General features: G+C 48.0%; 1 protein-coding gene across 2 annotated transcripts in view; it reads left to right on the forward strand.

Moving 5' to 3' along the window:
- Positions 1-24,941, forward strand: part of PKD1 (polycystin 1, transient receptor potential channel interacting) — a 138,927-nt gene that overhangs the window by 43,159 nt on the left and 70,827 nt on the right. For both annotated transcript variants that reach the window (XM_073361700.2, XM_073361701.2), the window contains exons 2-6: positions 12,613-12,684; positions 14,666-14,737; positions 16,601-16,770; positions 19,051-19,719; positions 20,529-20,712. In XM_073361700.2, coding sequence (XP_073217801.2) covers positions 12,613-12,684; positions 14,666-14,737; positions 16,601-16,770; positions 19,051-19,719; positions 20,529-20,712 — 1,167 coding nt within the window. The remainder of the gene's footprint in view (positions 1-12,612; positions 12,685-14,665; positions 14,738-16,600; positions 16,771-19,050; positions 19,720-20,528; positions 20,713-24,941) is intronic.

Below are 24,941 nucleotides of genomic sequence, written 5' to 3' on the forward strand. Positions count from 1 at the left end.
GAGCCCTGCTCGTTTTTGGAATCTAGATGTTACTGCTTCAGCCAACCTGGCTGCACATTCCCCTTGCTAAGTCTGAGGGCCACGCATTGGGGATGCTTCGCTTTCCACCAAAGAAAGCTTAGATACATTTTTCTTAGCAGCCCACCTGCATAGCTCCTAAATGGCTAGTGCAAGGTATATATGCAGCTCTAACTGTGACTGTTAACACAGTTTTAAATATTTGGGTGGTTGGATTTCCAAACTATAAGGCCTTGTCTGTTTGGGTTTTAAAACATGATTTTCCAGGGAGGGGTTGGGCTGGGAGTTCATCCTGTCACAGGAATGTGTCTGCATGCATGTGACGAATTAGGCATAAGCTCAGTTTCATGCTAACAAGAGTCACCTGGTTAGAGCTCCCAAGAGAGAACAAGCCCTGGAGAAGCAACAGTGGGGTCATATTGTTTGAGAATGTCTGGATGACCAATCAGGTCACATGATTGGCTGAACAATTAGGAAATGATCTTAAAAGTTGTGAAAAATACATTTTTAAACAGGGAAAGTTCCAAATTTGGGACCAAAAGTCAACAGCAAAACTCTCAATGACCTTCGTGGACGTAGGAGGCGCTCAGTGAGTCATTAGAGTCCTGTTGTATTTGGCTTCATTGTTAAATGTTGGGAACAAGAAGATGAACGAAATGATAATCTAAAAATAACTTGGAAAATGAACTGCGCTGCAGGTCCCAAAGCATCTTTCCAGTTCCTGGGAGGGCATGGTGTGAAAAATCACCCCCCCCTCCCAATTTGGGAGGAGGAGGTATTGAACGATGCCCTCGCACACGAGTGAGTGAATCAGCCCTGCCAAAAATGACATCGCTCCATGAGGTAACACGTTCCCTTTGTCCGAGTGGCTTCATCCCCGATTGCTCTCATAACCATATTTGGGAAAGTCTGAGAAGTGTTCTCTGGCCAGAGTGATGTTCATAACCGCTATTTAAATCGCAGATAGACTTCAGACAGATCCCACCTGGAATTACAGCAGTGCCACTAGCTTGCCTTTGCCAGATACTCAAAGAATAAAATCCGAGGTTTACGCTGGGGAGAACTCATCGGAACATGCCTGGCCACACACCAACATCCTGTCACACTGCAAAGTGAGGGTGGGCGAGGGGTGGCAAGCCCAGAGGCTTGCGAGTTAGGACTGCTGGCTTCCATCCCTAGCCCTGCCTGTGCGTTGCTCTGTGATCTTGGATGCTTTGCTTCTCCGTGTCTCTCTTTGGCTATCCGGGAAATGACTAATTAGTTGTATAATAGTAGCACTTAGAGGGTCTATAACTAGTTGCCCTTTCCAGAATCAGGTCATCTGCTGCCTTAGTTTCCCTACCTTCAATGCTCTGTCACAGGCTTCTAGGTGTTTTTGACCCTCTAATCCAATCTTTAAATTCTCCCCTCGCCAGCATAGGAAAGGGACAACAGCTCCAAAAACAAATAGGCCCTAATAACCCTTCCCAGGCTCAGAAAGACCCTCCAGCCCTTGGTACAGGGTTCTGCTGACAGCTTTTCCCCCTTAGCGCATGTGTCTTTGCAGCCCTCTCCCTAGGGAAGCTTCAACCAACCCTTCAGCTTTGGTTAGGGTTGTCGATTGCCTTTTCCAGGAGGGGCAACTGAAGGTGTTGGAGGGCCCAGTCCATCTCTCTACCCCAGGCTTCAGCCCCAATGTCCTTACTCCAACCTCACCTGTCCACAGTGTTATTCCATCAGGGCTACTCCCTGCCCTGCTTGAGGTAGGCCTTTACCCCAGCCCCACCTCAGGCCTTGACTTCCTATGACTAAGTCACTTACAAGCTCTGTCCCTCGACCACTTAGCCAGCTGCTGAGAAGCACACCTCCTCTTAGATCTTACCTCTACCCTAGCTTCTTCCAGTCTCAGCTGAGTGTTGCTTTATATAGTCCCCACAGGCAGTCACATGACCCTTCCCAGCCAGGTCTTAAAGGATCCACGCCTCAGTAACAGGAAGGCTGCTAGCATGCCTTACAAATCCAGCTCACCCATTGCACTAGATGCTGTGTAAATAGAGAGTAATAGATGGTCCCTGCTCCAGAGAGCTCACAGTCTAAATAGATAGGATGGACAAAGAGTGGAAGAAAGAATGTAGTATTATCCCGGTTTTACAGAGAGGGAAATGAGGCCCAGCAACAGGCCCAAGGTCACACAGTGAGTCTGTGGCGGAGCAGGGAATTGAATCCAGATCTCATGCGTCCCAGCGCAGCGCCTCAACCAAAACCCATTCTTTGTTCCCTACGGTTATAACAGCTACCTTGCAGGGGTGTACGTCAAGTTCTCTGCAGTCCTTTCGTGAGCGGTGCTGTCTGAGTACAAAGCATACACAACATTGCAAACATTGCTGTGTCCTTGCCTTGAATTTTCAGCCTAGGAACTGCGATTTTGTTGTGGAAAAGTTTGTAGGGGAACATTTGTGAAAATAGATTTTCTTGGTCAGCACCCTTTCTGAGAGCTAAACATTCGTGACTTGGATTTTGAAATAAAAATGAACAAACCTGTTTGGTTTTTCAAATTAAATTGGCATTGTACAGTGGCTGCCTTGGATGGAAGATGGCCCTGGTCTCACAGGATTGTTGATCCCAGGAGGCAGGGGCCTTGCTCATGCTCAGCAGTTGCCCTGGTCCAGCCCCAAGTCTCAATATATGTCTCTTTTCCTGTCTCTGCACGGCGCTCTGTCTAGTACATTTAATCCCTACAGACCCAAACATGCTTTAGAAAATGATACCTGTAATGGAATCACTGGGATTTCCCTGTACTGAAATGCAGCCACCTCTGGGGTGGAATGCGCAGCCCACAACAACCCTATACAACAGTTTGGGACAGAAAGGGTGAAGTGTGCAGAGGACCAGCACAGGGCCTATGCATAAGTTCCGCTTCAGCTCTCTGAAGTGAAATGGGATTTGGGCATCTTAATCTATTAACCTCCTTTGGAAGCCCAGTCTTAGCCAGTGCCCACCTGAGTCGGACTGAAACCAGCGATCCCGTGGAGAAAGGCACCATGTCCTACCCCTATCCCCCAAGCTTGCTACGATGCCGAGAGACCGCCATGCAGCAGCACTGTGGAGAGAATATTCGTTTCCAAACTGGAAGCTGGGACATTCCTATCTATAGCATGAGTCCATAAGTGTCACTTCCCCAGGGCCCAGCTCCGGACTTGTAACGAGATGCATTTTTTAAAATTTCAAAGCCTTTGCGGCATAAATCTGGAACCACCCTGCTGCACACAAGCCCCGTTGCTTCCTTTCTGCAACTTAGGAGAGGCGCAAGCCAAAAAAGAATCAAGTCAGCTAAAAAACACATTTTCCTGGCTCAAGTGTGCAAAAAACACCTAGGTTTTTTTTCCCTCCAGAAGCTCTATTTTCTGGGAAGGCTATTATGAAAGTGAGGCAGCACCAGGACACACGCTTTCTACAGTGGGGCACTGGCCTGCATTTTCTTCCCATCTACTGCATTTGCCATGTTAACACCTACTGCAGCATGCCTGCTGTATAGACACCCTTAGATAGCAGTCCTACTTGGTCAGCTGCTCTGTGTGTCTGTATTTTAAAAGGGGGCATTTCAGACAGTTTTGCATTTCTGTTCTCCTGCTCCCCTCCTCCCATGCAACTTGTCCCCTGGGGGGCGCTCCATTATTGTGTATCCCACAATTGTGCAATCTCACTTTTGGGAGGGAGTGTGAGCTGATGATAAGAGCAGAGGACAGGGAGTCAGGACCCCCAACGTTCTATTCCCCTCTGTCAGTGATGTGCTGCAGCACCTTGAACAAATCACTTAACTTGTCAGTGCCTCAGTTTACCACTCTGTGAGACTTTGTTAAGGAGAGCTGAGTCTTGCAAGGTGCTGAGTGCCCTCGGGGTTCTGAAGAAGCAACTTGGGGGAATAAGCAGAAGTTGTTGGTTGATTCTCCTCCCTCCCCTCTATTAAGTAGGGAAGTTACATTTTAAATAAACCTTCCGTGAATGGAACGTTAAGGTTACAATTTTAAACACTCAAAAGGGAGGAAATGCAGACATCCTGGGGCCCAACTCTCCTGTCAGATACACCTGCACAGTTTCCAGTTTAACTTCAATGTGGTTCCCCCGATTCACAGCAGGACCTGGACTTATTTGCACCCTGTGAATGAGCTACAGTTAGTACAAGCACCTCACCACACTGTTTCTTAGTCATGCCTTTCCCACCCGTGTTGGGGTGTGTGTGTGTAAACACCCTTTCCTCTCTCTGTGATTTTCCAGGCTCTGTTGACTCTGGAGTTGTGATCTCACTCACATGGGCTGTCCCACCCAGGCCTTGCTGAGATGAGACGTGTTTCTTTGGGCTGAGGCATGCAATGGGTTTTTTTTGCTTGTGTGCATGTAACGTGGGGCTGGGAGTGGGGCTGTGTGTATGTGTCTGGGGCAGGGGGTGTTCCTCAAGAACACAGGGCAGGAGGAGCGGGAGCCCCATTGTGGGGACATTAGGAAATGCATCTTCAATTGTTCATTTGGGAATTACATGAAAGGAGGGGAGACTTTCTGGGAAGGGGATGCAGTCGTGGAGAGTGAGGCACGCCCTACCCTCCAGGTCTGCAAGGAAACCCTAGGTTTCAGAGTAACAGCCGTGTTAGTCTGTATTCGCAAAAAGAAAAGGAGTACTTGTGGCACCTTAGAGACTAACCAATTTATTTGAGCATGAGCTTTCGTGAGCTACAGCTCACTTCATCGGATGCATTCTGTGGAAACTGCAGAAGACATTATATACACAGAGACTTTTTGGAGGGGGTGGGGGGGTGAGAAAACCTGGATTTGTGCTGGAAATGGCCCACCTTGATTATCATACACATTGTAAGGAGAGTGATCACTTTGGATGGGCTATTACCAGCAGGAGAGTGAGTTTGTGTGTGTGTGGGGGGGGGGGCGGAGGGTGAGAAAACCTGGATTTGTGCTGGAAATGGCCCAACTTGATGATCACTTTAGATAAGCTATTACCAGCAGGAGCGTGGGGTGGGAGGAGGTATTGTTTCATGGTCTCTGTGTATATAATGTCTTCTGCAGTTTCCACGGTATGCATCCGATGAAGTGAGCTGTAGCTCACGAAGCTCATGCTCAAATAAATTGGTTAGTCTCTAAGGTGCCACAAGTACTCCTTTTCTTTTTAAGGAAACCCTAGTCTCTCCTGAAGGACAGAGAGCCCAGCTGTTGAATCTGGGTGCACCTACTTGGTCCCTTGAACTGGCACTTAGCCAGGGATATGCTCCTCTTACCCCAAAGCCCTAGTGTGTCCTGCAGGGACCAGCCGTGTCCTGCCTGGGAAGATCTGATAGCCTTTTCCCTTCTTCAAGTTTACGAGCTCATGCGCCCCTGGTGGCTCGGAGTTCAACCCCACACTGGCACTGAGGGACTCTTAGCAGCAGCCACGCAAGGATGAATTTCCCTCACTTTCCCCTAATACTGACGGGGCTTTAATGGACTCTCAGAGTCCTGACTTGCTGGTGGTTCTTTTAATGAAACAAACAAGGCATGACCGTGGCTGCTTCTGCTTTTGAGTCTCTCCAGACCCTGTCCCCTGCTCAGAGTCGTGTGCTCCATCCTGCTTCAGAAGGGCAGAGAAACTCCTTTCCCCCACTTTCTCTCGGGGTTTGTTTTCTTCCCTGGCCCAGTGGCTTTTATTTTTGTAGCTTATAAACTCGAAGCTCCTTTATTAATGAATCACTGTAGCCCTCCGTCAGCCTGCACACAAGCCTCTATCTGTGCAGACAGTTCTCTGTGGCTGTGGATGCTTTTCCCATTACTGTTCTGGCTGGACTCCATGCACCAAAAGGGCTGAGAAAGGAGTGATCCAGCGTAGCTCTTTTTTCTTTTTTTTCCTGCCCCTCTCTTCCCTCCTCTTCTGCTTCATGAAAGGAAGGCGGGATGGGCCCGCGAATGACATAATGGGAGTATGACATCAGTCTTGGCAGTGAGGAGCAGGCTATACTCTGTTTAACATTATGTGTTCTTTGGACTAGGGAAGAGGAAAAAAAAAACACATTGAAAAAGTCTTTCCCCCAGAATGCTGCAGGAATAAACACAATGGCTGCCCCAGCCCTGCAGAGCATTAGTTGGCCAATGTAAATTGAACAGTTTGACCGCTGCAAACCCTCCTCCTGTCTAAACTTTATGAATGAACAAAGCAGCCACCAGGCACCAGATGCTGCTGCTGCTGGTTTCCTTCTTGGTCTGCTCAAGGGGTAGCAGATAGCAAAGGTGGGGTTCAGATAAAGGGACCAACTATCTCTCTTAAGTGTGTAACTGGTCCCCATCCCTGGAGTATTAGCACCTTACAATCATTAATGTTTTGATACTCACCGTCTGCCTGAGCAGTAATCCCCATTGTACAAGTGGGAAACCGAGGCACAGAAAGACTGAGTGACTTCCCATGGTCACACAGGGAGCCTGTGGTAGAGCAGGGAACCAAAGACAGTTCTCCCAAGTTCCAGGCTAATGTCCTAACCACCAGACCATCTTTCCTCTCTACATCTTTGTCCCGTTTGAATCCAACTCCAGTGGGCTTTTGGCAATTTTGATAAAATTTGCTTAACTACATATGTTTATTGACTGAAGCATCTCTGAGCTTCCTGGTCATTTGGGGAGTTGTGAAGAGATCTCTTGTGGTGTAGTATTTCCAGCTCAGTTTTTATTCCTTCATAGTAATAACTGCTCTTTTACTAAAAAGAAAAGGAGGACTTGTGGCACCTTAGAGACGAACCAATTTATTTGAGCATAAGCTTTCGTGAGCTACAGCTCACTTCATCGGATTCATTCCTTTTTCATTCCGATGAAGTGAGCTGTAGCTCACGAAAGCTCATGCTCAAACAAATTGGTTAGTCTCTAAGGTGCCCCAAGTCCTCCTTTTCTTTTTGTGAATACAGACTAACTCGGCTGCTACTCTGAAACCTGCTCTTTTACTGTGCCTTCCAACCAAGGCTCACAGAGCATTCCACAAAGACAAAGGCATTGATCTGCACAGCCTCCCCAGGCAGTATCATGATCCCCATTTCACAGACAGGGAAACTGAGGCTGTTCAACCCCTGAGCCCTCCTGTCTCCCCTGAGACAATTGAGCTAATACTCTTTTTTTTTTTAATTAGGGCACGTGACAGCCTGCATGCTGGTTAAATCTCACTGTGGAGCCTTGTTCTCTTGCTGGCTTTAGCTTGGCTTTGAACTTGTTCCGAATTTCCTCGGTCCTGGCAAGGAGATGGGAAAATGTAGCCATGGCCGTTTGTGGCACCGGACTGCTGCGTTTTGGTCCCGTCCTGCAGCCTTAGTGTGGGGTTTTATTGGTCGGTAGTTTCTTTCCTGGGAAGTTTCTTTTTATGCTGTAACCTTGTTTGGTTAAGAAGCAGCCCTTCCCATGCCGGTAAGGCATCAGATTATTTTCCATACATGTTGCAGAGGAAACAGTGGGAAAAGACAATCAGTCCTTCGGAAGTGCAGCTGGCAGAGAGTGACCTCCTTGTGCAGGTGGGGCTGCGGGTAATCTCTCCATTCTTCCTTCACCCATTATCACCTTCACCAGGAACCTCGCTGCTGTCACAGGCCTTGCACAGAAGAGATCTGGTGCTGCTTAAAGTCAGGGAGATTATTTTAATCTATTGTTGGCTCAGAGAAGCCATGGGATGACCAGCAGCCCGTGAGGGAATAATGTTTTGGCTTGTACGTGGATTGTGATGCCCTCTAGTGGTAGGACTACAGGGAGGATAAAAGCCTTACTGGCAGAGCTCGCTAAAGCAGCTATCTTTTAACTCAGGTGGTAAAAGCCTGGGGTTCTGGAGTCAAAGATGCTTGGATCTGTTGCCCGTGCTGCAATGTGAGAGGTATAATCAAGGACTATGAGGTGGCAGAGCTGTAATCCAGCACAGCGTTACGCTGTGCATGGTTGCTTATGCTGGGCAGTTTGTCTGGAACTGGCCCAGGTGCCCAATGGACTGTGGAGAGAAGCTTCTTTGGACTCCCTGCCCTTTCATGGGGCAGGCCAGGAGGAATCATCATTTCCAGTCTTGGTCCAGGGCAAGAGTGAATCTTAATAATCCTGGGGAGCCAGGGCTCTTCGGCTGTATTCCTTGGGCTGGCCACGGAATCACTGTGTGCTCTAGGTTTACTCTTTGACAAACAAGGAGAATGATACTCAACTACCTGGGGGAGGGGAGGTGTCTGTAGGGGCTCCGTTAATTAACGTTCACAGAGGAGGTGGAGGGCCTCAGCACTGAAATAGCATTGGAAGATGGATGGGCAGGAGCCACGTTGCTTTCCCAGAGTGAATCACTTCCCCTCAGGGGCCTGTCAGAGGCCTGAAAGAGCCTGAAGCAATGAACTGTGTGTGAGGAACACCAAAGGAGCCCTGAGCTGACACTAGGGTGTGGGGGATAATGGAGGGGAAGCCAGGAGTATAGTAAGGTTTGGGGCACAGTAGAGAGGAAGCCAGCTAAATCTGTCAGGTACATTAGGGGAGAACAGGAATGTCAGCAAGTATCATATGCCACCTGCAACCCCCACCTTGACAATGACGTTATCCACAAATCTGACAAGGCCGGGCAAGGCCATTGCCTCTCTGCATGATGCGGCCCAGGCAGCCCTCTGAATGGCCAGTCATTGACTCTGAAGGCGCGACTGTACGGCAACATGTCAGTTTGTAGTTTTGGGGAACAACGTGTGGGAGCTGTCAGGGCTGAAACACGATCTCCCTCTGCCCTGCGCCTGAGGTCCTGTCTGACAGCATAAACGGGACATTTCCAGACATCTGAAAGGAGAGAACTGAAAAAGAAGTACTCTAGCTGTCTCCTTGTTATTGCAAGGAAATTAATTACCCACTGTATGTGCACCCCTCATAGAAGGTACACGGTGCTTGCTAAAGACTTGGCTTGCCGTCAAGCCCATCCTTTCACTGAAGGTATGTAGTGTTTATGCACAGAAATCCTTTAGAGCTTGGCTGTTTTCTCCTGTAGGTTACCTGGGGTCCAGTAGCAGCAAGTAGATAGGTGGAGGTCAGAGGGATATCCAATACTAGCAATGGTTTTGGCTAGAGGCCAAAGGGAAATCAACTAAATAGTCTAGGACTATTCTGGTGAAAGTGATTGAAGTGGCAGGCGGCCAATCTCTAGCTAACCAGCCTCACGTGGTTTCAGGAGAAGCTGAAGACATTTAACCATTTGAGTGCTAGGGGCCCAGGAGAGGAATGTATTTTGAAAGCATGTTTAAGGAACACGGTCAAGATAACAATCCTGTATTTAAAAAATATCATCCATCCCTGTGTTACAAGGGGTCGGGGAGGGGAGGGGCGCTTTAGGGTCCTACAAGCAAAACAGTTTCAAAAATGTAAGTCACTTTCCACCACTGATGCTGTTTTTTGTTTTGTTTTGCGGTTGTTGAATTGGTTGATTTTTTGGTGGTGGTGGTGGTAGTATTTTACTCATTATTGAAGCTTGTCACAGAATGCAAAAAAAAAGAGTTACCCCAAATTTTATTGGTAACATTAATTTCAGTTCAGAGGGATCGTCACAAGGCCTATATGCCGCTTAAGTCCCACTTAGCCCATAGGGCTGGCTGGCTGCACAAGGATGAATTTCACCCTCCCTGCATAATGGCAAGTTCGGTGAATGGGTGAGCTGTGCTCATCTTAGCATCATTTTGTTTATAGTCAGTTCCACATTTTCTCTGCCACAGTAGCACAACACAGCTGGGTCTGGGTTGTCAAAGTCTGTGTTTTATTGCACGTATCATGTTGTTAGATGTTTTTTCTTAAAGCTCCAGACTCTGGAGTCATGTGATTATGTGAGAACCTCTGCTTTCATTTTAAACGTTTTCAGCTCTCTTAGTTATGGAGAAAAGCAAGAACACTTGACCCCTAAAGACTCAAAAGCCAGGAGGCAAATGAAACCAAAAATATATATTTTTAAATGGCATCATATTTAAATCAATCTTTCAATTTTTGCAGGGGCCTGACTCGCAGTTTTTGAACATTTGAGATTGGCAGTACAAGGCCTCCAGCACTGAAGGGAGAAGGTTTAAATCCACCCAAAAGTCCTATTTTCATTTTTTTCAACTTCATGAAGCTATCTTTTTCGATCAGGTTTTGTAAAACTTTTTCGAAAGGATAGACTAAATTTATTCCCAAGCGATGCAAAAGCCCCCTTGTAACTATCTCTACCTGTCCTCAATGAATCAGATTGTGGTGCAATAATTATAGGTTGTGTGGGGATAGAGGTGCAAAGCAGAGACCCAAGAAAATAAACTAGAGAAATGAGACAGCATCTCCATGGGGAAGGGCTTAAACCTGTCTTGACTGGAGCAGCTGGGATCCAATTCCAAAACTCTCATCTTTTTTGCCTTGTGAGTAGGAGTCGTAAATGGTTTTGGAAGTAACTCTGATGTCTGGAAGTTAAACACCTCCTACACAGAGTGCAGCTCATGCATCTTTGTGAAAGTTTAGCAAAGGATGCTTCATTTTCTGCTATTATCTGGCTAGGCTGAGCAAAGGAAATGCATATTGATTTGACAAACATCTCTGTTGGCTTCTGCCTTTGTGCATTTCTTAATTGTCATTTTGCAGCACTCATGTTCCCTTCAGAGGGCTGCTGGAAATTTCTTCTAAACGTGCTGTTAGCTTGGAGGAAAAATCCCCCAGAGAAAGTCCAGGTAAAGATACTGTAACTCCCCAAATAAATGCCCCTTCCCTGTTAGGCATTCCCGTCACTAATCTCCCAACAACCCCACATTCCTGTGGTTCCAGAACAGTTGTCTGTTTGCTATTTGACAGGTTTCAGAGTAACAGCCGTGTTAGTCTGTATTCGCAAAAAGAAAAGGAGGACTTGTGGCACCTTAGAGACTAACCAATTTATTTGAGCATGAGCTTTCGTGAGCTACAGCTCACTTCATCGGATGCATACCGTGGAAACTGCAGCATACTTTATATTCACACAGAGATCATGAAACAATACCTCCTCCCACCCCACTGTCCTGCTGGTAATAGCTTATCTAAAGTGATCATCAAGTTGGGCCATTTCCAGCACAAATCCAGGTTTTCTCACCCTCCACCCCCCCCACACACACACACAAACTCACTCTCCTGCTGGTAATAGCTATTTGAGAGGATTGTTGAATTTTGGATTGTGATTTACCTTGTGTGTTTGGTTAAAAAAATATAGACCGAATTTAGGTGTCAGGTGAATGATCCATCCCGAGGATTAGACCTTGCCGAATGAAATCGGAGATGAGGCATCAAAGGGAAATTGCAAGGAATACTCTAGGAAAGAATTCAGCATATAAAAAAAGAGGCTCTGATTTTTATTCTTTATCTGTCACCTCTGGAACTGAGGAGAACTTAGGAGAACTGCCTAGACCTGTCAGGGAAGTGCATGACACCTGAAAGGATCAGCCCATTGTGCCTATTCCAATCCCCTTTTCAACCTGCTGGTGTAGCTGGTTCAGCATTCAAACAGCTAGGAGAACCATTGTATTTACTGTTAGACAGCTATCTATGTTATTGGTATTATATTAGTATATTAAAGGGCCACAGTCAAGTATTTTAGGCTCCCAATTTAGGTTTTGTCCTGTGTTGCAAAACCTAATATAAATAGTAAATTGTCAGGGGTTGGAGATAGATGGCAGGAGAGAGTAAGGGGTTTTTTGCTAATTTTTTAGAGCGTAATTGCAAAGATTCTCTTCTTTTTTTTGCTTAACCTTTTTCTTGCTGGTGCAGTTCCCTAGCAGCACTGGGTGAGGGTGTAAGAAATGAGACTCATCAGGAACTGAAATGGAAACTGACTAGTTTATTTACTTTTAAATGTCACTTAGGTAGGACAGTGAAACAAAGGACATAAATTGAACAGTATAAATAGTATAAAGTGAATGGGAGGGTGGAAACAGTTCCAGTTTGAATAAGGTGCAGGTTATTAGTAAGACAGGGAAGGGTTTAAAATGGTTATTTCCCCAGTGTTCCTTTATATAGAGTTCATAGAGTTCATAGAGTTTATAGTACGGCCCCTGAATTTACTTTAACAAAAAATATTTTCTTATTTCTCCTCTTCTAAGTTCTGCAGTCATTAAAAAAGAAAAAAGACGTTTGTACTGAAGTTGAATGCGTCACTCCTGTCATTAGTTATCCGTTCTTTGGCACCGGCACCACTACACGAAGGTTCCACAGAAAATTCTATGTCTAACTCAATAACTACTTTGTCAAAATTATTCCTTAAAGTAATTTCTTTATGAGGCATATTTTAGACTTGGGTTTCAAACTGGTGCCTCAGAATTAGTAATAAATTTGTCATGCCTGTAATTATTTTACTTTAAAAATGTTATGGGGGTATTTTTCTGTGTAGTGATAGGCCTAATTCATATCGACACATAATGCAAAGCTTGGAGCAGCGGATGCTTTATAGCTGGGAAAGGTGTTATTTTTGGCTGGGAGGATTGTTCCGTTTTAATACACCAAGAACTTACTTTCTGTCTGGAATCTGGATGGAGTTTGGAGACTGTCTTTTCTAAGCCTTGATGGTGGAAGACAGACACAATGAATTTGCATGATAATAAGCTGCATTGCACTGTTCTCTTTCTCTAGGGATCTTTCCAATAACAAGATCACCATTTTAGATGTTCAGGCTTTTGAACATCTGACTTCCCTGGAAGAACTGTGAGTACATGTTACCCCTTTGTAGTCTTATGGCAAATTTAATGCATATTTGAGCAATTATGTAAAAATCCCTTTTGGTGTCTGGCAAGCTACCCTTGTTCCATAACACTTGCTCTGATCTTCCTGGCCCTATATCCCCTATGCCCAGGGCTCAGATGCATCAAAAGCCCCTTTTTTCTGTTTGATGCAAGCCTAATTTGTCCAGTACAGAATATTTGCACAGTGCATTTAACTTATGATCTAGTGAATTACTGATGAACTCTCCTGGCATTCAAGAGTTCGGATACAATTTGATTCAACCCAATGACCAGGCTCATCGATGGTAGAATGGTCAAGTATTGTAAATGGGGACATAATAAAGGACTAGCCCTGGGGATAGTGGTATCTCAGCATGTTGGTAAAGCGTTTTAGAACTTGGTGCCCAAATCCCGCTGAATTTCTTGGTCTTGGGCACCTAGTGCCCTTAGACTGTTCTGAAAAGTCCAGCTGCCTTCTTCTTCCAAGTTGTCCTATCCACTGATGTCACGAAGACCGCGTGGCGAGGGAGACAACTGTGGCTTGTTAGCGAGCTCCCTGGTTTGAATGCTGCTTAGGTCAAAAGTAACAGAGTTGTTATGAGCTGGTGGCTTTTCACTGGCAAAAGAGAAAGCGCTGGTGTCTCTCAGTCCAGTCCCTGCTAGGAGGTAGGTCCAAAAAAGCCAATTTGGCAGCCCCAGGAGAAAGACCAGGGTGGAGCAGCCCATGGAATAGGAGCTCCCCTTTTGCTCCTAGAAGTGGGGTTCCTCCCAGAGCATAGCTGAGATGAGCTGGTGAGGCCTGTGCCGAACCTGGTCTTTGGGTGAAGACAGGCTTCAGTCTCTAGGATGCCAAGCCAGCTCCTTTCAGCTGCACAAAGTCCGCATAGAAAAATAACAAGAAATAGACCCACGATAAGGAAACAGAGAGGTCTCATTGGACCAAAGAAAGGCCTAGGACAAGATGGTCAGCTTGCCTTGTCCCATCAACTGATGCTCTGTGCCTCGGTTTCCCCTCTTGCCCAGGGATCCTCCACAGGCCCTCCTAGTGCTCCACTGAAAAGCTAAAGGCCTCCAGAAAGAGCCAAAACAAGCCCTGGCTCACAGCCCCCTCTGGACTCAGTAGCACTTTAGCCCCATCACAGGCTCAGCGAGTCCTTCAGCCCTTGGTGCAAGGCTCACACAGCTCTCCTCTTAGGAACTGCGGCTAGCAGCCCTGCACCCCTGTCTCAGGACCAGCAAAGGGTGTGGGAGTGTGTGTGTGTTGGGAGGGGAGGGGGCCCTTGTCACTCCCTTTCCCTCAGGCTCCAGCCCCAAGGTTCTCACTAGTGCATTGCTTCCAATTTCACCCATCTGCATCCCTATTTCCTGTGGGCTGCTTCAGAGCCTGTGTGGGCAGCCCTGCCTCAGGCCTCTCCCCGCACTCCCTCCAAAGCCCCTTGCACAGCTACCGTACACGGGAAGCAGAGCCTTCCCCGCCCCTGCCTCCAACAACCATACCCCAACTCCGAGCTCTCTCCTACTGGCAGCTGGTTGCCTCTTTTATAGCAGGTCTGGTTCCCCTGCTGAAGTCACATGACCTGACTGAGACCTGTGCTCCAGCTATAGACTGCCTCTCCCAAAAACTCAGCCTTAAAGAGGCCACGTCCCCTTAACAGATGTGCTGCCTAGGGCCCGTAAGGGCCAACACCTTTTAACATCTGGTTGACTGACTTCTTCACTCCTGAGGCTCTGTTGGCTCCTAGAACCAGAAAGAGAAGGTGGGTTGAAGGGAGGACTTAGTACTTGGCCATTAATGACTGTACCTTTGTATGTAGCGTGCCCTTTGAAATGAAAAGTCCTAGAGCCGGGGCCCCAGCTATCCGAAGCTCAGGGTTGGATTTTCACCCTGTAAGAATGGCAGAAAATTATTTTTATAATTATGAATGCTTATTAAACTTTTCTTTCCCATTTTCCCTGTGTTACAGAGATATAAGCCACAACATGATTTCTACGTTAGAAGATGGAATATTTGATAATTTATTTAATTTAAGTTACATGTAAGTTCTTGTTCCTTAATCTTCAGCTCTCTGAATATGGCTCTTGTTTTCAGAATTCCCTTCCCCGGCTCCTGCTGAGTCTCAGCTCACTTAGGGTCTGTCTACGCTGCAATCAGAGGTGTGTCTGCGTGTAGACGTACTCGAGGAAGCTTTGATTTACCTAGCTCCAGGATGAATAGCAGTGAAGCGACAGCAGCATGGGTTAGCTGCTTGAACACATACCCAGGGTCCTACACCCCATACCGTTATGGCTTCACTGCTCTCATTATTCAAGGTAGCTAGTTCAAAGCTAGCTCGGTATGTCCGTCAGACTGACCGCCACAGTTGTGGTGTAGACGTACCCTGAGGCTACGTCTACACTGCCCCGCAGTTCGGTCTGGGAAGTTGTGAACAGCTGTGCGCACTGAAGCGCTGCTCCCCCATGTGGATGCTGTAACTCCCCCGTGTGGATGCTGGGGCGCTAACGAAAAGGTTCCTAGTTCACGTGAATGTGGTTGTGTTTCAAGAGGACGATGTTAACACCAACTAGGAACCTTTTCGTTTGCACCTGCAGCATCCACGTGGGGAAGTTACACGGCAGCACTTTGGTGGGCAGCGCTGTTCTCACCCCCGCCCTCCCCGGGGGCAGGGTAGACGAGCCCTCAGGGAGTTTGCAAGAGCACAAGTGTTTTACTCACTTTAGCATTTTCAGAGCGCATGACTCCGGGAGTGGCAAGGCTAAATCTCTGCTTGACTTCCTACTGTGGGGCAGGGGCACTGACCTGGGACTCAGGGAACTGCCGTTTAGGCACCTTTTGAAAATGCTTTCGAAAATGTTTACCTGAAAGGAATAAACTCCAAAGGTGAAACTGACACAGTTACAGCCTCCGTCACTTGAAATAATTGAAACAGACAAGAAGAGTAGAACTCCCATGCACCTTTTCCCAGTGTACTCTTCAAGAGGAACGTGCAAATGAGCAAGAATCACTTCCAGTTCTGCAGCTTCCCTCCTACAGAGCATTAGGACCATTGTTGACAGTAATAGTAATGCTGTCTAGAAGAGTCCTGCAGTGGGACTGGGGCCCGCAAGACCTGCTGCCGTAATAGCTGGAGCGAGATTAAAGAACAGCGGCATGACTAGCTAGCTTTTACATACATAAAACCCTCACTAGGAGCATGTTGGTCTTTGTCTTCTTCCAGTGGCCGTGCCGCAGGTTGAGAGATCAGTACATTTGCTACAGGTACCAGCCAGGGGATTTAATTCTTTAGCTCAAGCAATAGAGGCTTGTGCTTTCAATGCAGGAGAACTGGGTTCAAACGCTGCGGGCAGCATGACTACCGTTGGTTGTGCAAACATTGTCCCACCTCTGCCCTTTTTGCCGCTGACTGCCAAAGGCTGTAATTCCGGCCAAACACACCTGCAGTTAACGATTCCATCTTTTCATTAAACCGCCACGTGACAAAACTGCCACTGGGTTTGCATTTCTTTTTTGATAGATCAATTTGATTCTCGTAGATGTTTTTTAATGACACTGTAAAAAATCTCCCTTAGCTACAGAGGTTGGTGCTGCAACCAACTGATGTTAGATGGCAGACTATTTTGAATATAGGATTATGGCTGTAATTTACTTCTAATTGCAACAATTATTTGTATTGTGAGAAGAAAGTGCTTGCAGTACTTGCCTAATTCTAGCCTTTAGAAAAATCATGTTAATTATTGCTTGATTCTCTATTCATTAACTCCCCTAGCGAGTCTTATGAGACGTTTCCTTGGAGTGGTGCAGATGGGAACAGGGGGATTTTTATGATGGTGTAATTAACACTTATTGGGTGGTTCCCATTGTCAAGTTAATGCATAATCTTTCTCTACTCTGTCTGTTCCAGAAACTTAAGTCTGAATCCATTTCTTTGTGACTGCAAACTTTCCTGGCTCCCCCGCTGGGTGGAAGAAAGAAAAGTTAACGTTAGTCGGCTGTTGGATACTAAATGCGCCCAGCCTCCGGAAGTGGCAAACCTTCCTCTTTTCAATGTTTCATTCACCAATGTTACTTGTGGTAAGGAAGGGGGATGGGCTATGATTTATGGTAAAGGTAAATCTAGTGGAAAAATTGAGATCAAAGAGACTGATACTCCTCTAAGGACTCTTCCATCCCTCGAGTCATCTCAGCTGGTTCTCATCTAGCCCACTCCGTAGCAGGGGCAAGTCATTCTCATCTGATGGCTCCTTGGTGAACCTCAGATAAGGTCCTGGTAGACTGGAATCCATATCAGTAATGGAGCTCCTCTGTTGTCTGTCTCAGCAGAGAGGCTAAGGATTGGATGGGCCAGGAAGCTGCTATCTTTTCACCCCTAGAGGAGGTTCCTCCAAGCTACCTTAGAGGAACATTGGTGCAGCAGTGAGGGGGAATCTTGTGCTCCGGTTGCCCATGCCACACCTGTGGTGTGGACAAAGAGAGGGCTTCATTCTCCCAGCAGCCAGTGCCTTTCCCCAGCACTGTATACACAAGACGTTTTTTTGCCTAGATATGCACTGCATTTCACCTTTCTTTTTATCTCCGCTTCTCTGCGCAGATCAGAGATCAGTGCCTGCCATGCTGGTGACTTTATTAACTGAGTCCCCATTCACTGAGAATAGGGCTGAGACCAGTAAACTCATTACCCACAGGCCACCAAAGCAACTACCAGATGGTGGCCTCTGTGTTCTTTTTCCTTAGGCCCCAATTCATCAAAGCAAGTAAGCACGTGCTTAACGAGTTGAAATCCCTTTGAAGTCAATGAGACGTCAGCACATGCTGAGTAAGAATGGACTGCGTAAGCAACTGCGTAAGCGCTCTGCTGAATTAAGGCCTTAATCTGGACAATAAACTGTCCTCTAAGGTGTCCCAAAGAAGAAGTCCTGCCATGAGTGTAGGGACCGGACTAGATGACCTCTCGAGGTCCCTTCCAGTCTTATGATTCTATAGCCAACACCTCTGCTCCTCAGGCATAGTGGAACTTCCTACCATAAGGAGCCAGGACTGGCAGGTGCTCAGATTCGGGGGTGAAGAGGGCAGAAGAAGAACTTGTATAGAACAGAATGGGTTTGGGAAATACCCTTGTAGTTGTAGCTGTGTTGGTCTCAGGATATTGGAGAGACAAGGTGGGTGAGGTAATAGCAGAGCTCTGGGTGCCTGGAAAGCTTGTTTCTCTTACCAACAGAATTTGGGCCAATAAAGTCACCTTGTCTCTCTTTGGGAAATACTGGCAGTTATTAATGGTTATTGCTGATCACATGTGGCCCCTGGGATGTAATTGGGCTGGTATTTTTAAAAAAGGTACTTTCCAAGCATCTATAATCATAACAAGAGTCTTTTCCCATGCATTTCTTAATAGGTAGCCTGGCTCAACGACTGTACTGGGGTTTCAGCGAGACCAGGGCAGGCAGATGGGATCGTTATGGGAAACCAACACGAGGACAGCAGTGTTGAGATGTTTTGGGAGCTATGTTGTAGCAACAGTCAGAAACAGACCAGTAAACATGCCTCAGTTGCGTGGGCAGAATTGGATGCGAGGCAAGGAAATCCCAGCTGGGCTGAGGCTGTGTACGCTGCAAAATCAGTGTGTGTCTGTGGCAGGGAAAAACCCCCACCCCACTTGGGCAGGTCAAGAGTTGGGGAACACAAGTAAATAAGTTACTGCCCTGGGAGTGGGATCTGATGCGTGTGTCTGTGTTTGGTGTGTGTGTGTACCCATGTGCCTGTAGGGTGATATCCTCTGCTTATCCACAGCACAAGTCTGGCATGGGCTAGGGAATCAGAAGCTTTACCCATATACTACCCCATTGGGGTGCCTGTATGCACGCACCTCTGCTTGGCTGGGTTTGGGTGTGGGCTTATTGCTCAGATACCAGTGAAGTTAAGTGAATGACACCAGGCCCTGCAGAGAATTGGTGGCAGAACTAGGAAGAGAACCCACCTCCCATGTGCTAGCCGCACTCACTCCTAAGCAGGGACTCAGGATCAGATCAGCTTCATACTCTGTGGGAGTGGAACGTTCTCTACGGTACTCTTTATTTACTGTGCCTTGCTGCTCCATAAATCTGTGCTGATGGCTGGATATTCTTGTCGTCACCGCTACAAAGGGATTGGCAAACGCCACGGATGGATTAAAGGGTTCCCAAGCAAGACTGCAACAGGAAATGCTCAGAATAGAAACCCTCTGCTGTGTAGTCTTCCTGCAGCTCACGGCCTGGGGGAAGTCCATTTGCAGAGGTGTGGTGTCTAACTGAGGGTTCTAATGAGTTATGGCCTAGCGTGGTTGGTTTTCAACAGGCTTCTCTGTTCTTTCCCCTCTAGGAGCGCCTTACATAGCATGCTTGACGGACAACACCACAGGGGCAGCCGATTCAGTCATCCTCTTCTCGTCCGTTCTTTCCGCAAACCTCAGCGAGGAGACCTGCAGTGCCCTCTGCTATGCTGACGCCCAGGAATACGGCGGCTTCGGCGACCAGGAGCAGTGTCTGTGCGGCGAGGTCCTTGAACCAAATTCTTCCTCCGGTTGTTTGCCGTTTTGCACTGAGGACTCTGCTAGGTGGTCCTGCGGCGGCCCTTCCCTCGTCCGCTCTGTCTTCCCAGCACGGCTGCACGCCTCTTTCACAGGTCCCCGCCGCCCCCATGGCCTTCACCACATGGTGGCCTTCAACGTCAGTATTCCAGTTGCTGCCAGCACTTTACAGTGGGACTTCGGGGACCGATCCGGGCTTCTCAACACTACCGAAAATGCAGTGCTCCATCAGTATGCCTTGCCCGGGCATTACAACGTCACCGTCACCCTCTCTGTGGGCGCCAGGGTCACCTCTGTGCAGACAGACGTCGAGGTGGTGGCTCCCCCAGAGCTGATAGACCTGCAGTGTCCTACCCTGGTCAGGACGAACGAAAGCCTGGACCTACAGATCAGGAATAGGGGCGGCACTGGCCTAGCAGCTGTGTATAGTATTACTGCAGAGAATGAAGAGCCAGGCAAAGGTGAGTCGAGTTTGGCTGATGAGGTGCCTGCTGAAGCTGGGTTGGGCTGGACTGGGTGGAGGGAAGAATTACACTGAGAACTGGTTCCTCCAAAATTCCTTCCTTTCAAGGCCCTGCCAGCACCGGGAGTGAAGGGCCCCCGTGACCGTTGCCCTGCATCTTTTGCACTTATACCTCACTGCCAATTGGAGTAAGATGTTCTGGCGGCATTTTGCACCCACGTTGCACTGGTGGAAAGGAGTGCACAAGACACAGGGCACTGGAGAACCAGGCCCACTCTGTCCAAATAGAGCGGGCATTCTCAGTACCCAGGGTTTCTTCCACTCCCCCAGCACCTTTTTAGTCATCTGGTCAATCTCACTAGGTGTGCCTTGGAGAACCCTTGTGCGGACATGCCCACCTACACTATAGTATCTGAGCACCTCAAGCTTCTTTTCGTCACTTCTCATATCCTTCCCTACCTCCTCTTTATTCACTTGTCTCTAAATTCCTCCTGCCTTAGTCATGTTTTCACATGCCCCAGATTATGTAACAACCTCCACCCACTACGGCCCACCCATGGGGTAAGAACCCACATCTCTCAGCACCAAATGCACAAGCCCCTGTTGCTGGAGCTAAGGGAGTAAGACAAAGGGCTGGTACTTCTAGCAGGTTCCTTATCCTCTATGTAGGCCAGCCACTAGAGGGGAACATGGTCACACGTGCTAAGCTGATATCTCACACTTGCATTGTGGGGTCTCGCTGGTGGGTCGGGCATCCACCTTCCAACATGTGTCCACCTCAGGGGCTTTTTCTTTTTTTTCATGCAGTGATTCACCCAATGTGCCCGTCAGATGGCCTGGTCTTCCCTGGCAACAATCACTGCTACCAACTGGTGGTAGAGAAGGCCCAGTGGCTGGAGGCCCAACAGCACTGCCAGGTCCATGGTGATGGAGAGCTGGCTTTTGTGAGCAGTCCTGAAATTAAGAGTTTCTTGGTCTCTCATGTCACCAGGTTAGTGAGTGCAGTAACGGCTGGGATTTGCTATGGGCAGGGTCGGCGCCTGGTGCATCTTCACGCCATTTTCATGGCACCCCACAGTCCAAGGGGCAACTGTGCTCTGCAGGGATCGGCAGCAGACAAAGAAAGGGGTGTTATGACCCCAATGTGAATTTACCTGTTGGCTGGGCATAGCTGGCTCTGCTGATTAGCTCCACATCCTTACTCCCTGGAGTAAGAGAAGATCCGGGAATCATAGAAGATCAGGGTTGGAAGGGACCTCAGGAGGTCATCTAGTCCAACCCCCTGCTCAAAGCAGGACCAACCCCAACTAAATCATCCCAGCCAGGGCTTTGTCAAGCCTGACCTTAAAAACATCTAAGGACAGAAATTCCACCACCTCCCTAGGTAACCCATTCCAGTGCTTCATCACCCTCCTAGTGAAATAGTGTTTCCTAATAGCCAACCTAGACCTTCCCCACTGCAACTTGAGACCATTGCTCCTTGTTCTGTCATCTGCCACCACTGAGAACAGCCGAACTCCATCCTCTTTGGATCCCCCCTTCAGGTAGTCGAAGGCTGCTATCAAATCCCCCCTCACTCTTCTATTCTGCAGACTAAATAACCCCAGTTCCCTCAGCCTCTCCTCGTAAGTCACATGCCCCACCCCCTAATCATTTTCTTTCCCCTCCACTGGACTCTCTCCAATTTGTCCACATCCCTTCTGTAGTGGGGGGACCAAAACTGGACACAACACTCCAGGTGTGGCCTCACCAGTGCCGAATAGAGGGGAATAATCACTACCCTCGATCTGCTGGCAAAGCTCCAACTAATACAGCCCAATATGCCGTTGGCCTTCTTGGCAACGAGGGCACACTGCTGACTCATATCCAGCTTCTCGTCCACTGTAATCCCCAGGTCCTTTTCTGCAGAACGGCCGCTTAGCCAGTCAGTCCCCAGTCTGTAGCGGTGCATGGGATTCTTCCGTCCTAAGTGCAGGACTCTGCACTTGTCCTTGTTGAACCTCATCAGATTTCTTTTGGCCCAATCCTCCAATTTGTCTAGGTCACTATGGACCCTATCCCTATCCTCCCGCTTATCTACCTCTTCCCCCAGCTTAGTGTCATCTGTGAACTTGCTGAGGGTGCAATCCACGCCATCCTCTGGATCATTAATGAAGATGTTGAATAAAACCGGCCCCAGGACCGACCCCTGGGGCACTCCGCTGGATACCGGCTGCCAACTAGACATCAAGCCATTGATCACTACCCATTGAGTCTGACGATCTAGCCAGCTTTCTATCCATCTTATAGTCCATTCATCCAATCCATACTTTTTTAACTTGCTGGCAAGAATACTGTGGGAGACCGTATCAAAAGGTTTGCTAAAGTCAAGATATATCACATCCACCGCTTTCCACATATCCACAGAGCCAGTTATCGCATCATAGAAGGCAATCAGGTTGGTCAGGCATGACTTGCCTTGGTGAATCCATGTTGACTGTTCCTGATCACCTTCCTCTCCTCCAAGTGCTTCAAAATGGATTCCTTGAGGACCTGCTCCATGATTTTTCCAGGGACTGAGGTGAAGCTAACCGGTCTGTAGTTCCCCAGATTCTCCTTCTTCCCTTTTTTAAAGATGGGCAGTATCTAAAGATGGGAGAAGCAGTGCAATATGTCAGGGTTACTGCAACCATTCATCAGAAACCCAGCCTCCCAGGTCATGTATGCTTGGTGTCTGGGGATGGCAGAATATAGCTGCATCAGGGTTACTGCATCCAATGAGGAGAATGCCGAGGTCCCTGGACGTGTATGTCTGGGTGAAAGTGGAAGGGAGTCACTGACTGAATAGAAGGAAGGTAGTGGAATGAGCACAGCTGTACCGCAGCATCCCTGGCTGTGACCCTGGAATGACGACTGAGTTTGTCAGGAATTAAATCCCGCTAGAGAAGCATTTTATTCCGGTTTATTGCACATGAATTGTTTGAAAGAGACCTTGGAACCCCCAGACCCTGTCTGCATTCCATGGGCATTTGAGAACTCGGGTCCTTTTAGTGAGGATCCAAGCTTGCACTATGTTTCTAGCTAAAATTTCCCAGCTCCCCTACGTTTGGCACTGCCCTCCACCCAAGGCACGGCAGCAGGGCTCTGCATGTCCAGTTTGGCAAGCTGCGTCAGGAGTCCTGGTGACAGGAGCTAGGCGCTACAGAAAGGAAAAGGTGGTGCTGTAAGCCTGGCCTCTCTCAGCTGAGTCTCATGCCCAGTCACTTGGTGTCAGCCTCAGCCGGAGACCCTTATCCCTTTTGAGACAGAGCAGCCCACTTCCCCAAGTGCTGGGCTCTGAAAGCATCTGTTCCACCTCACAGCCAGCGGTTTCTAAACAGGCAGCGTGGAACGTGTCAGCCTTTGACGAAATCCACCCCACAAATGCCCTTTCTGCAACCAGCCATCTTAAAGGGGAAGCGCTCAGACCTTCCCAGGGGCCTGACAGCTCCATGCAGATGCAGATGTTGGCAGGGGCTTCTTAATAAACACGTCCCAGAAAGCACACGAGATTGGAGCAGCTGCATGTGATGTAGTCTTTGAACAGGCCTGTCCTGGGCCCAACGGCCTTTCTCTTGAACTTGTTTTCTTGTCTCGCTCCCTTCACACTGGGATTGATCCCGAGATTACAAACATGTGCGCCCGGCAAGGCCAAGTCAGAGGAGCCCATCCTTTCCGAAGGGTTAGGAGCTGGTCACTCAGAGCACTGATTTATTTCGCATTGCGTGCAGGGCTTTTGATGGACTGCAGTGGCGATGAAATCATGGGATCTAGAAAGGAGCAAGCCGACCAAGCTGTTTCCCAGCTGCCGCAGCTCATTGTTCTCCACTCCGGCTCCCTTATTCTCTTTATTTAATTTATTTATTTATTAATCTGTTCAGATAAACATGAATGAGCTGGTTCCAGGATGTGATTTCCCTGGCGATAAAAGAGAAATGAAGTATAAGCTATGTTTTCTTGGAACGCGTGACTTCCAGGGTTTCTTGTGGGAAAATGACAGAAGCAAAAATCTGTTTCCCATTAGCCCGCATGGCAGTTACGGTCACTCTCTTCTCTTCCTCTCTACCATCATTTGATGATCTTTCCCAGAGCCTGTGCACTCTGAACCAGTTCTCCCCACCAAGAACCAGGGCCCTGTGAACCAGTTTACCCCCAACACCTACAACCAGTGTGGGATGAAGCACTCTCCCCTTCCAAAATGCTGGAACTTTTCCTCTCCCTCCGGTGACCCAAGACAGGTCATTAGTTCTCAAGAAATGCTACTGCTGTAATAAGGAAAGTGCAATCCAGCTCCTACTTCAAATGAGAAAACTTACCCTCATTTAGAGATACTGGACCTACCAGCCAGGGAGGGTGCAAGGGAACAATCCAGCCAATCTTGGTTTGTTTCATTCTTTTTTTTTTGATGACCTACAGTTAGATCATAGCTGGAATTAGAAAAGGAAAAAAACTATTGGATTTTACTGATGACAGCAAATAGGCTGTTTCCCATCCCGCTCTCCTTAATCCCTTCCAGTGTTTCAGGAACAAAGCACAGCAATTCTTTGTTTTTTAATCTGATTCGTGATAAAAATTACTGATTCACAGAACAATTATGTTCATCGTCGTTTTTCAGTATGACCTCATTAATCATGTCTAAGGCTATGATTTAATCATGGGTATTTTTAGAAAAAGTCATGGACAGGTCACAGGCAAGAAACAAAAAATCACAGCCCATGACCTGTCCATGACTTAGACCATAACGACCCTTGATTGAATCTTATGGGGGGAGGGGCGCTGTGAGCGGGACACTGTGGGGGGCAAGTCCACAGCACCCCCTGCAGGGGGAGTCCCGGAGGCCTGCTGCCGATCCAGCCACAGCTTGGGAGGGGGAGGGAAGTCCCAGGGGGCCAGCGGCTCTTCTGGCCACCATGAGGGGAAGCTCTGGGGCCAGCCACTGAGCTGTGGCTGCTCCCACCGCCCCCGGGACTGCTGCAGAGCCACTCCAGCAGCGGCCAGTGTGGCTGTCCCCAGGGCCGCTACTCGACCGCGACCTCCATGACAAACACGGAGCCTTAATCATGGCATCTGGGGCAGACTTGGCGGTGGAGAGACACCAATTATCTGCTTAGGCTGCTCTTTCCAAAGCACTTCCTTGTGAGCATCTCAGATTTCAAAAGTGAAGCCGTGAGGGATGCAATTTGGAGGGGCTACCTTCGAGGT

This window comes from Lepidochelys kempii, chromosome 10 (genome assembly GCF_965140285.1).
Source record: "Lepidochelys kempii isolate rLepKem1 chromosome 10, rLepKem1.hap1, whole genome shotgun sequence".
Classification (NCBI taxonomy): Eukaryota; Metazoa; Chordata; order Testudines; family Cheloniidae; genus Lepidochelys; species Lepidochelys kempii.